General features: G+C 36.3%; 1 protein-coding gene across 7 annotated transcripts in view; it reads right to left on the reverse strand.

Moving 5' to 3' along the window:
- The window catches only part of PHKB (phosphorylase kinase regulatory subunit beta), a 70,162-nt gene that overhangs the window by 50,850 nt on the left and 5,711 nt on the right, over window positions 1-13,601 (reverse strand). For 4 of the 7 annotated variants that reach the window (XM_039558145.1, XM_039558138.1, XM_039558140.1 and 1 more), the window contains 7 exons: window positions 12,667-12,684; window positions 10,486-10,575; window positions 8,558-8,696; window positions 7,807-7,906; window positions 5,924-6,031; window positions 3,924-4,004; window positions 512-627 (listed from right to left, as the gene is read on the reverse strand). In XM_039558145.1, the coding sequence (XP_039414079.1) occupies window positions 512-627; window positions 3,924-4,004; window positions 5,924-6,031; window positions 7,807-7,848 (347 nt within the window). In that variant the 5' untranslated portion in view covers window positions 7,849-7,906; window positions 8,558-8,696; window positions 10,486-10,575; window positions 12,667-12,684. The remainder of the gene's footprint in view (window positions 1-511; window positions 628-3,923; window positions 4,005-5,923; window positions 6,032-7,806; window positions 7,907-8,557; window positions 8,697-10,485; window positions 10,576-12,666; window positions 12,685-13,601) is intronic. The other 3 variants (XM_039558143.1, XM_039558141.1, XM_039558144.1) reach the window with 1 other exon arrangement.

A 13,601-nucleotide genomic window follows, 5' to 3' on the forward strand; every position in this document is an offset into this window, starting at 1 on the left:
ATGCTACCAGCATTGCTCCCTGTCTCCTGGGACAGGGCTCAGAACTCGCAGCATCTGAAGAACCTGGAAAAGCGTTTGGCACTAGGCTGCTCTCCAGTGTCCAGCATCATCTTCCCACCATGGTGGAGATGAGAAAAATCTCAACTCATAATTCAACGCCTTTTTAAAGCAGGATAATCCTAACCAGTTTTATGAATCCGATTCCAATCCCATTGCACATGCCTCAAGACCCTGAACTGTTCTGAACACAATTTTCAGAATTATATACAGGCAGCTGCACATAATTATTGGAATTTGAATATTCAAACAGCTAAGCATCCGTGTGGTTATTTCAGCATGCACATCATGATGAAATGATCTTCACATTTTCCCAAAATACATCCCTCAGTCTTTAGAGAACCTTAATTTAGTTCAAACAGTATTTTCATGCATTATTATTTTTAGCTCACCCCATGAATCCGTTTTATTCATTTACTTGCTTTGACTAAAAGAGCTACAATTTCTCACCTACCTTGAGTGCAGCTCTGGACTGCCATTGTTGTATTTACTGCCTCTTTCCCAGACACCAAAATCTGGCACACGATAGGCTCTCTCCACACAAAACACAAGATTTTGGATAAAGGACACCTGTAGGAAAGAAAAGTGACTGAAGGAAAATGAAAGCACAGTTTTTCTGTTTTATCCAAAAGATGAAGTTGCTCTCTCTTGTAACTGTTCTTTCCATCCTTTTCTGACTGAACCCAAAGAATGATGTTCCCAAGTTCAATTATTTTCTTTAAAACCAGTTCTTAATCACAATATGTTAAGAGCTCTCCCAACTGAGGTGTCAATGTGAATTTACAAAGAAGTTCCAACAAAGGCAGGGATAAAAATGATTTCATATTCAAGACACGTATTTGAAGAGCTCCAAAAAGGTGGTGTTTTGATCTTTTCAAAAAGATTTCTCCTAACAACATCAGAAACCAAAACAAAATTACAACACAAAAATCTTGGTGCTTTTTCTTAATTAATTTTAGAGAATTGATATGCCAAAATTTTATTAAATTAGCTCCAGATAATACATATTTATGCAGATTCAAACACACTCTTTTATAAAGATAAATTAAAATCTATACCAATTTATTATAATTAAAATCTCCTCTTGGACCAACACATTTCAACTGAATACTAAAGTACTGAAGGGTATTTTAAGGTATTTAAGGTGTGTTCAACTATAGCTGCGAACTTATTTAAGCAGATATTTGTTCCTGATTTACACTGTTGAAAGAGATATTTGGAGTTGCTCGACCGTAGAAAAATGAAATTGAGCATAAGTTTTACAGTTCACTTTAAAGAGTCCACAGATTAGAGCTTAGAGAAAATTTAACCACAAGCACGAGATTTACACCCAAAGCAGGGATTCCATTCCCTCCCATCCAAATTATTCTAGGGAACTGTGGAAAGGAAAATATTGCAATGGCTATAAACACAACCATATTGGGGAACTACAGAGAAAGATCCACTATGCTACAATCAAGTGATTTTTTTTTAATGACTATACTGAAAGGTACTTGCTTCTATTTTAAGTTACCTGTATATACCTCTGTTTTGCCTTTTTTCTCCATTTTTCTTTAAATTTAAAAAATTTACTATTTCAGATACACTCTTTATGCCAATACCAGTCCAGCAGCAACATTATAATTCTAGACACACTTGTCTCTGTATATAGTATGCCTATGCTAAAATTTCACCATGGGGTGCCCATGTACAATTATCTGCACACTAAATCTTTTCATAGCTACTACTTTCAAGAAAACCCTGTCTTACTCTTCAGCTATGCCCAGTATATTCATCCCTGTAATTTAGCACTTGGTTGTATTAAAATGAACTTTCTCTGAATGATGCCAGAAGACCCAGGGATTAAAAGTGTGGCCTTTCCCACATCTATCAGTAACTGAAATTTATATGAAGAGCAAATAGCACCACATAGAAATATATAACCTTACTGATTACTTTTTACCAGTGATGGTGTTTGGAACACAGGAAAAAAATTGTCAATTACAGACATTTTATGACACTAACTAGGGTTTCCAAACAGCAGATTTACAGCAAAAAAGCCATCAAATAGCTTGTTGCAAACCAAAATCTTCAGAGAACAAATCATTCATATGACAGGTATGTAAATGTTATAACCAGACCAATGCTATGGCACTTACAGAAATTATGGGTTGTGTGTTAAGCTTATTTATGCAAAGTTGAGCACGTGGAGATGGAAGCGTTATAAAGAGCACACACACAGCATGGATAACTGCAAATACTCATGGTGCTGGTTAATGTGTGGCTAACTGCTCTCATTCATTCACTCACACAAAGATACACTGTTATCTTTGCTGTGGATGCAAAGATGCAATTAAATTAATTTTCCACTGCCAACAGATGAACCAGAGGGTAACTCAGTGACAGCTGCCACGCCTGCCATGGAGAGGCAGCACTGCCTCTGAAGCCAAGGGCTCTGTGTACAAACATTCCCACAGCTGGTTTGGCAAACAGCACCCATCTGCCAGCACCCTGCACCGCGCCAGCACCGCTGCTCTGCAAGGGAAGGCCTGGATCCAGCCCTCCATGGTGGCACTGGGGAGGGACACCCAACTGCAGGTTTGGGCAGCAGAGTGCCACATCCTCTAGACACACGGGAAACCTTGGACATTTCATCATTATGTGGTGTTAACAGGATCTGACAATTGCTGAAGCCACGCAGAGACCAACAGAACATGCAGGTCTGTGGTAAAAAAATCTATGAATCTCCATAGTGCAGAGATTTAGACGGGACAGCTGCTAGGAAAATGACATCCTGGCAAGGAAGTGGAGAAGATCCACTGACTGGAGTCTATAAACGTGCACTTTTTCTGCAGAATCTGTAATTAAGCGCAAACATCTGGAGGATAACATAAATTATATATCAAGCTAATTAAATACTTAATTATATACATTTGCCTCCTCACAGATATAAAGGCAATTCAGAGGAAATAATACAGACCTATCATATGATCTAACTAAGAAAGAAAGAAAGAAGACATATTGCAATATTTAGTTTTCTAATTATCTAAAAAAAATCATTACTGAATATATATGTTTTAGAAAAATAATGCAAATTCACTATTACTGGAAAAATCTCCCTTTCTTTAATGGTAGTACTGCAAGCGCATTTAAGCTTTTTAAGGCAATACAGCAGCAACTATCAAACAGAACAGAGTAAATTTAAACAAATCCAGATTAAGAAAATTGGAGAAAAAAAGAATTAAAAAAGTATATATAAACACATCTGTGCTTTCCATTCCAGTTTCAAAACATAACCTCATTTTAGAGCAGGCCAGCAGGTTGTCCTGACATGACTTGTACTCAAGCCAAGGCTATTATTATCTTATTTACAGAAGAGTTAACACACTCTACAAACATCTCTTACTAAGATATAAAATTGTTTTATTTTCAATTAAAGATACAGCAAAACTTCTTAACCCTCATACACTTATATTTGAAGATAAAGTCCTTCAGGCTTCCCTGAAAATTAACCCCATTATTTATTATATTGAATTTCCACTGGACAGGATGCACTGACAGAGTTTGAAATAATATGAAAAATGAGAACAATGTAAGTAGAAGTTAATAATCCTAACAGACCTTTTAATTCTTGACTTTGTAGCTATCAGAAACAGCAGAGAACTACAAAAGTTTTGATGTCATGTTACATATACTCTTTGCACATCGAACACTTTTTTAGCTATTATTTTATTATCCATTCATTCCATTACTTTTTCTGAGTTCCACTCAAATCATAGAATACCTGCAGTGTATTTTCAGGACAATTACTTTACAGCTGGTAATGAAATAAAAACAAGAAAAACCACAATTTGAGGCATGTTTTAGGATGGGAAATCGATTTGTACCTCATCTGTGTTGTAGATAATCTGCAGCCCCGAAGAGATCATCTCAACCAAATAGAGGAGAAACAACGACACAGCATTGATCTGAAGTAATTAAACACAGAAAGGAAACTATAATTAACTTTCTGTTTATTGGAGTGATGTAAACAAACTAAACATGGTATAATTCACTAACAAAGATGGTCCCACTGTAACCCACTTCTGCTCCTTCAAAAATTCTGGATCTAATGATGTGGAAATGATCAATAGGAAAAGATGGCACAAACAAGCATTGTCCTCTAAAACTTCTGATGCTTTATGATTTTTTAATTTCAAACTGTGCTAGGAAAAGGTTTTCCCTTAGGCACACTGCTTTGACCCCTAGGTAATCACTTTAGTCACAAGCTGGTTTTGTGCTTCCATATATGACAATTTACTAGCAAGTAGGTTACCAGAAAGGCAAGCAGTATATTGAATAGTGCACAGCACACCTAGAAAGCAAATCACTTCAGCCCTAGTGGGAATTGTGGTGTTATCAGCTGACAGGAGGAGAATTACAACATTTAGGTATTATCAGATATGTGAAAAACTAATTTTTTTTTGTACCCATCCACAGCACATATAGTTAGCAGTAATTACCTTCAGCAGCTGTACAGATGTGCATCATAATGCCAACTCACTGAGGAATCAAAGGCAACTGCTGGTTGGGTTTTTTATTACAGAATTTTACTATAATTCAGAATTTATATAACTCCAATAGAGAAAGTAAGTTTAGCACAGTATGAGGTATAAACCACAATCTCATCATACGGAATTTAGAGAAACCATCTAGAACAAAAAAGTGGATTCTTATCTGGAGCACAGCAGATCAAAAATTAGGTCCAAGTTCTAAAAATCTGAAAGTATTTAAAGACCACTGACTCCAGTGTCTTATGCAAACTGAAAAGCACCGAGTACAGCAATAAGGGCTACATAATACATTCAATTTTCTCCAGCTAAGCCCCCTTCAGTTACTCTGTACTCTTGTCTCCACAGAGCTGAAAACCCTCTAATTTTGAGGTACGCTGATGACAGATGGGAATGTGCATTCATGTTTATGGGAAGGGTTGAGCTGCCACAAAAACCAGACTTTTAACTGTCATACAGTGCTCCCCAGGTCCCCAAATTGTCTCCTCCTGTAGATAAAACATGCCTTTTCAGGAAATTCCACTTAGAAGTCCAAAATGCTAACTTAAGGTAACTTCATAAAGCATTTTTCCCAGAACATACACTTTCTGAAAGCAGAACATTTACTGTACAAACTATTTAAGTAATACTGTCACCATGAAATGAAATAATCATCAACCTACTGTCTCAGTTCTGATTAATTTCACTAGCAAATTTTGAGCTAAAAGGACTATGCAGACTTATGGAATGCAAAATAACAAGGTCATGAAAGCAAAGGTGGGTCTGAAAGTAAAGAGAAGGGGAAATAAAAAGAGTAGATTAGAATTTAGAAAATGAGAGAAAATAAAACAATCAGTTATGCAATGAGTCTGACTAGAAACCACTATGCAAAGCAGTGAACAATTCCCAATTGGGCAAAGCTGTTGTCAGTGTACATTAAATGAATGAAAATTGCTCAAAATTATGGAAAATTAAGCTAGGAATGTTAATATTAACTGTTACGATTATATTACATCTTCCACTTTACTGACTACAACATTTTTTTGCCAGGATTATTTATTGACAGCCATCTGTTGGTCTCAAAAAGAAGCAACTTAGTAAACAACCAACCATCTACCTCTACAATCACACAGTTATTTCAGTACCTTCTTGCCAAAACATACCACTGAGTTATGTTTCAAAACACTCTTGTCTTTTTCAGTAGAAGATGCAAAAGGCAACTCAGTTTTACCACATACAGCACATCTAACACAAATTAAACCAAAATGAGACAGCAGCATTACAGAAGAATGGAGACAACAATAATATTATTAAAAAAATCAGCCAAACTTGGATTTACATCTACAGGCATGTGTTACCTGAAGGTGACCATACTCCTTATGGGAGAAAACCTCATCTCCAGTGTGTGCACTGAACACAGAATGCAAACATGCAGACGGTTTGGGGTCTTGTTTAAATTTCTGAACCTAAAAGTGAATTAAAGGCAAAACATAAAAGCAAAGTGAATCATTTTAGTATGTTTAGCAAACACAAATTCATCATATACCTTATTTAAATTATTATTATTACTACCAAACTAAAAAATTTCTTCGTTTGACCACTATGTAAACCTTACAATCAACAGTATCTTTTCGGAACAATTACTTTATAGCTGGCAATTAAATAAAACCAAGGTAACTCCATAACTCTTCAAGTCATGCTTTGCTCTCTGTCATAGGTTATGAGTAATGAGTATTTTGGACCAAACCACTACACTCTCCAACAAATTTTAGAATTTTCTAACCATTATTGCCAGTACCTGATCCATATTTCACAGTATTTTCAACACTGATGCTACCTTCATGAGATTTTCTTCTCTACCAACAAAACATACAGCACGTGCCTCAGAACAAGCAAACAAATACTGTATTGTGGAGTTGTCACATCCGCTCCACAAACACATTAAATACACTTCAGGTCAGAACTCATATGTTCATTGGCAATAGAACACAACATCTGCCATTTTTGTTACAACCAGCAGAATCTGCTCAGGTCATGTCCTGGGCATATATAATCCATATTATTAAAAAATATCTTCCTTTTACATGAGGCCATACACAGTCACTCAGAATAAAGTCCAGCTTGACTTCTGTCTGTTAGGTACCAGAAATCATTTATTACTACACTGTAGGAAGAGAAAAGCATCTGTAGTAAACAAGGCAAAACCAGACAGGCAGTGTGCCAGCAGTGTGACACCTCTGTTAATTTAACACTCATTATTCAGATCTGCACTCATCCCCAAAACAAACAGCTGTACATCAAAGAGAAAAACAGCAGCTCAAATGTAACAAGATCAATTTAGGTCAAGATTATTTAAAGATGTGAGACTCTCAAGAAACAATCCAACCCCCCAGAAAATGTATGTCAGCATAAATACAACTGGCAATAGAATACTTGCTTATTATTATTGTTACCTGTGGACTTCCCATTTCAGTTTGTGTGCTCAGCTGTAATGGAAGCTATGGGCTTCATGAAAACTATTTCTAATAATACAGTTAAAAGTCAGTGACCTGAAACTTCAAATAACCACATGGAATATATATATTTAACTACTTCTAGATCTGCTGCTAACCACTATGCAAAATTAATCCACCACACCTAAATTTTGATAAGGAGAAGGCCTGAATATTTAGAGTATACTCACAAGAGAATTATGGGCTGAGTAAATCAACTGTATTGCAACACAAATAAATTACTCTGTTTCCCCACTCATTTTGGAAACATGTGCCTTTGTGAACTTATGTCATTAAGTAATATACTGCTGGGAAATGTCTGCTAAAGAAACCAAGCAAAGCAATCAAAATTATCACCTAGGTAAGGAGAAGAACTGCAAACGCAATAACCAAGATAACAGTGCAAAGAAAACTCTCCAGCCTCAACAAAAAGTAGTTCTACATCTTTCCATTTAATCACTAAAAAGACATAAAACCCCCCACAACTACCAGTGGTGTAATATTTAAATGGGACAAATAACTGCAAAATGAACACAAAGAAGTTTCAAGCGTACACTGCACTTTCCTTCCCAAAATGCTCCTGTCTTCTATTCCCTAAAACAACGCTGTGACCTGACAACAATAAAGCAGCTGTTCTGAGCTGGGGCACACGGAAACACTGAATTTGATCTCTATTTAGCAGTTAGTTTTCCCAGTTTAATTAATCCCTTCGAATGAGGCGAGTGCTCACGTCTGCCGCACAGTTTTACCTTATCGGCCTGGCGCATGTAGCAGTAGAGAATTCCTCTCATGCACTTTATAGCAGAATGCTCCAGCTCATGAGTCCTTCCCTTGTCATCATCAATACGCCTGGGTGAGAGAGATAACTCATAAAACAAATTGCAAATGCATTGGAGGGGGAGAAGAAAAAAGGAGACATTAATGATTTGGAATATTAAGTATTTAACTAATGTTGCTGCATAGTGGTGCCCTCACTCATATCAACATATTTACTGCTCTGGTCATCCTTTCTTATTAAAAATAATAATAAAAAAAGGGGTTTTTTATGTGACTTACACAAGCATTCATATTTCAAAATTTAAGAATTAAAAAAAATTCTTCCTGATATTATAACATCCAGTCTCTTGCAAGTAAATTATTCTTAGTGCCTGCAACAAGCCTGCCAATGCCCTGAACTCTCCTACTAGATTTAAAACAAGCAGTATCCCTTGAGTACAATCTGCCAGAAGAACCTCTATTTTTAGTAGCATGCATTAATTCCTCTGTAACAAATACTGGTACCAATTACATTATATGAAAACATGTTTACTTACCAAAAGTAGAGTGACATTTTTAACCTAGCACCTTCATAAATATTTTTATTGAGATTTGGAAACACACCATTCTCTACAGGTTTACAAATGTACTTTTAATAAACTTCCATCTTTTAAAACCTTCCCAGGGAACTGAGTAAGAGAGGGAATGTAACTTGGCAGAGACACGAGTGTAGAAGTTATTCACCTGTAAGCAAGGGCCAACGCCCAGGCACAGGCAGCACAGTAAAGGCTGTCGTGGACTTTTGCCTTTTGGTTATCCCCGTAAGTCTTAGTAGGGAACAGACCTGTGGTTGGGCTTTGATGGAGCAGCAACGTTGATTTAACTGGAAGAAGGAAAAATAAAAAGGTTGTTAGCAACATTTGTATTTCTTCCCATTTCTGAATAGATTTTCAGGAATAGATCAAGGTGTGAACAACCTGTTAGAACATACACGAGATAAAATAAGAGAAAGAAAGGTAAGGAGAAACACACACAAAATTTGTTACATTGTTTTTACAGTCAAATTAGACCTTTTTACACAAAACCCCAGCAGAATTCAAAACTATTTCTATGACTCTGTTCTAGCACAACCCACTTTGTACAGAATTCCTACAAAGCAACCCAGTAATTTCCTTTCTATGCAAACAGAAGTAAAAAGTGACTACATTATGTCAACTGCCCCCCCAGTCAGTTAAATGCTTAAACTCTCCAGAACTCTACATTCATAATAATTACATTTTTAATTCAGGCCAGACAACTGCATCAATATTTATAGAAGTAGAAAGGAGTAAGTGAGGAAAAGGACAACTACAATTACTTAAGTCAGTACCTTGATACAAAAACAGAGTAAGACAGGAATTTTCAAGTTGCTAAAACTGAGTTCAGAAAAATACTAAATATTCTTTTAATTCTTTTTGTACTTCAATATTTTGCATTTGGGGAATTGTTTTTTCATAAGGCTATATAATAACCAGAATGCTACAAGACTGAAACTGGGCTTAATGCCCTCAAATGTGACCTTTCTAACAATAATCTGTTCAGCATAAGACAGGAAAGCAGGTTTTTTTTCCACAGATTGTTATCAAGCATCAATTTTATGAAGGCCTCTTTATTGTCCTTGTGGAATACTTAGAAACTAAGTATTTTAAATGAAAATTACAAGGTTTTACAGTTTTTTGCATTATATTCTTCCGTGTCATGATACCCTATAACAAAAACTTTGATAAAATATGACCTGAAAAAGTCAATATAGACTATTAAAAATGAAGCATAAATTCAGTAGTGATTCTTACTGTAGCAGCAGCATAATTGCCTGAGATAAATAGCAAGCACCATCACAGATTTGTTGCTGCCAAGTGTTAAAAAAGCAAATTGAACATCTCCTTTGTAAGAGAGCTAAAAGCAATGCATCTAAAAAAGCAACACATCTATGGATAAACCAGGTACAACTGAGATTTCACTTCAAAAAGCCATTTGAATGGAGTCTCATCCCACATTTTTAGAGTGATGGGAAAATTGTTTCTATTCTATACCCCCACCTGAGTAAAAATTAAATTTTAAACTGTCAGTTGCACAGCCATTAAGCAACCCTGATTTTAGAATACAGGCAGGACTTCATTATAACACAAACACACTAAAACCCAAAACAATCTAAGAAGCAATCATTGCTTCTTGAATGGTTTTGGCGTAAAATAGCCTCATAATGAAAAGAAAAGCACTAAAGTTGGCTTGAAATTAGCTAACAGATTAAATTTCAACACAAAAATACATTATGGCACCATTAATAACAAAAAAGAACTTCTAACTGATCACCTACCAAACTGCTCCAAGTGCTGCAAGAAAGCTTTTGTCCATTTAAATTTTTCCTCAGCTGTATCTGGTCAATGCTCCAATCCTAAGCTACCCCTTTATGCAAAATAATACTAAATTCAGTCTTACAGCTGGACTGGATTTTCAATAGACATTTTGATTTTCAGCAAGAAGTGTAACTCAGCCCTCCTCTTTGCATCTTCCAAACTTCCAGCAGAAGTTTAGGAAACTATCTTTAAGTAGGAATAACGTAGCACCGGTATTTATCATGCAAATATCAATTCTAACTCACATCCAGGTTAGTTCAAGCATTATTAACTTACCAATTCTATAGTAATGATTTAATTTATCCCACAGAGTTTCCCCCTCTGGTTTTGGAAGGTTAATACATTTAAGTGGCTCATAAATTGAACCTAAAATAAGAATAAAAAAGGAAAACCAAAATCAAGATCAGAATCAGTTTCATAATTCTAATACTGCTAAAAATTACTGCAATTGGGTATTTTTTCATGTTTGTTATACAAAAGCACAATTTACTGAACTTTAATTGAAACAAAAAAATTGTTATCTCTACAGTCTCAGAGAATTTTTTCTACAGTGCCTGTCTACACAAACCAGACCTCCATCTGTATCTCCAATGCCTCCTAGATACTCAACTACAGCAAATGCTACATATAGTTAATTATTGACGACAACCATTAAATGTTAAGAATTTTCTAGGAACATTTTCTTAGCACTCAAGTACGTTACAGAGAAAATTCCAGAAGATATGCAGAAAAAGAGAAGAGGGACAAAAGTAGACCATAGTCAATTATTACTGCCCTACCTGCCTTCTAAAATGGTGAAGATGTTCAATACTATCAGGGTTTCACCTATCCCAACCTTGTTTGTACCCACCACCAGAGTCAGCCCAGCTGATCTCATGTCAGAATAAGAGTGGCTTGTTCCCACATGCTACTGAAGCTTAAACGAGCTATTAAACAGATAAAGCCCACAAATTACCTGTATTCCAGAGAAATACAATGCTATCAATTCACCGTCTTTCATTCTCACTGTCCCACTGCTTCCCTATCTGCACCTGAGAAGTCAGTTTTATTGAGAGCTGACTTGAGCTACCTATTAAAAATTACTGGGGTGAACCATTTCCAAGTTCTAATTTCAGAGTAACATCTTGCTCTCCTCCATAAATCACTTGGGCTTTATTCAGTGTTCTGGACGGCAAGATCTCCCCTAAAGCCATGTGCTAACAGGAAGAATGAGAATTCCCCCTTTCCGGACTGGATGCTGCCCTTCTGAAAAGCTCAGGGAATGCAGGGCCAGGGAAGCCCAGCCAGCCAAGCAGTTCTGGCAGGACACAGTGAGTGCTCCTTTTCACAGTGCCTCTTTGGCAATCCCAGCACATTCCCAAGCATCAGACATGAGATTGTCCAAACACAGGACTCTCATCCCCATGAAATCAAGAAAACAAAATGAAGAAAAAGAAAAGTGTTCAAGAAAGAACTGGATGTGGCACTCAGTGCCTTGTCCAGTTGCCAAGACAGTGTTTGGTCAAATGCTGGACTTGATGACCTCAGTGGTCTTTTCCAACCTAATTGAAATGTGTGTGGAATGGTGACAGAAGCTTTATGAATCAAGTCCTTCAGTGGGGAGAGAACAAAATGTCTCTTGCCCTTCAAGAATTCGAACCTCACCCAGGTTAGTATTACCTTTGCTTTGCAAGCACAGGAGTGGAAAAATATCCACCCCTCCCTGAGCAGACCCCTGGGTGTCTGCTCTGCATGGAGGCCCTGGTGATGCTTCCCAACCCATCTGAGCTTCCCCTACAGCCTTTTCTTTCCTCTCTGGGTGAGGTTAAGTTAGAAATAAAAACCTGCATGTGGGAAAGGGCCTGAAAGGGAAGGACAGAGAGCCCAGTTTATTTGAGCTGCCTAAAAAAACAAAGTCAAAAGAAATGAAATTGTTCTGCAATGGAAAAGAAAAACTTGTAACATACCACAGCTTTTGTCTCTTCTATTACAATAAATAAATAAATAATGAACATTCTGAACCAATTTAAATCCATTTTTCAAAGCAATTTCGTTTTTCTACTTTTAGCCTACAAATCCCTGTCCATGAGATGATTCATAATTTATAGTGTTATACAATTAATTCAGTTATCTTGCAAAAGCACACAACACAGTGAGCTGCAGTAACTGTAATTTTGTACAGTGTTGTAGTGAAAGGACAGAATACACAAAGGAAAAAAAATCTTCAGGAAGTCAGTGCATAAAAAGCAGCAAATTTATGAGAAATTCACTTACTAGATTTTCAAAGGCAAAATTAAGATTCTACCTCTTAGATTAGCAAATTATATATCATATGCATATCCACCACCATATCTGTGTGTGAAATAGGTTCAGAATGCCCACTTCCTGCAGGCTGCTAACACACCTGAGCATCCACAGGCACACACACACACAAGTCAAAAGTTCCTGAACTAAAATTGTTCTAATTCAAATACTTACCAGACAAACTGTGACCCTCTGTGGCCAACAGAGAAACAAAACAAAGTTATCAAGAACAAAAAGCAAACATTCTTCTATTTCAGAGCATTCAAAGGTTTCAACTTTGTGCAGAAAGAAGATTAAACAGAATAGAGAGCATGAAAATGTCAAAACACCACCATCTACAAATTACATTATTCTAGATGTTCGAAACTTTAATAGAAATATAGTAAAACAGTCAGAGTAGACTGTTGATGGAACAGAAAGGTGAAATGAATTCTAAGTTTGAAAAACTGACAAAAAGGAAAGTTTTATGCTTTGGAAGTATTCCCTAAAATTACTCCTACTACAAGGAGGAGAACTTGCTTTAATCAAAGTTTTCCACATATTCTTCATTAATTCCTCATTAGCATCTATATAGTTTATGTTTTGCTTGGGTGTCTACAGCATTCTCCTGGAGAAATGATGTGGTAAATTACATTTCATTACTATCACAACTTAATCAAAGCAAGGAACAGTCAGGACAAACACGAAGCTGCTCCTTCCTTGTGCTTTTGGAGTGAGCCTGTAACACAGAGGAAGCTATTTTTAGGATGGCTGGAAAAAAAGCCTGTCTACAGTCTCATCCAAAATCTATTTAAGAGTTCAGCAATATAAAAACCTGTCATAGAAAGCTATTTTCAATTACATATTTAAAATAGGTTTTCAAACTGAAAAAAAAAAAAATTTAAAAAATGACAACAGCAAGACTGCAGCACTCTAAACATAACAGAATGACATATGCAAATAGTACCCTGGAGGTCTCAGTTTGTATGTTAGCATTTGGAAGGAACAGAATGAGGACATTAATTTTAAATACTGTTTTTCATAAATACATCACTTTGTTGTAGCCATACAGTGTGAGTTTTATTTTGGGTAAATAAGTAGGTGTGCTAGGAAGAACATAAAAACCCATT

The sequence above is a fragment of the Corvus cornix genome, chromosome 11 (assembly GCF_000738735.6).
Source record: "Corvus cornix cornix isolate S_Up_H32 chromosome 11, ASM73873v5, whole genome shotgun sequence".
Taxonomy (NCBI): domain Eukaryota; kingdom Metazoa; phylum Chordata; class Aves; order Passeriformes; family Corvidae; genus Corvus; species Corvus cornix.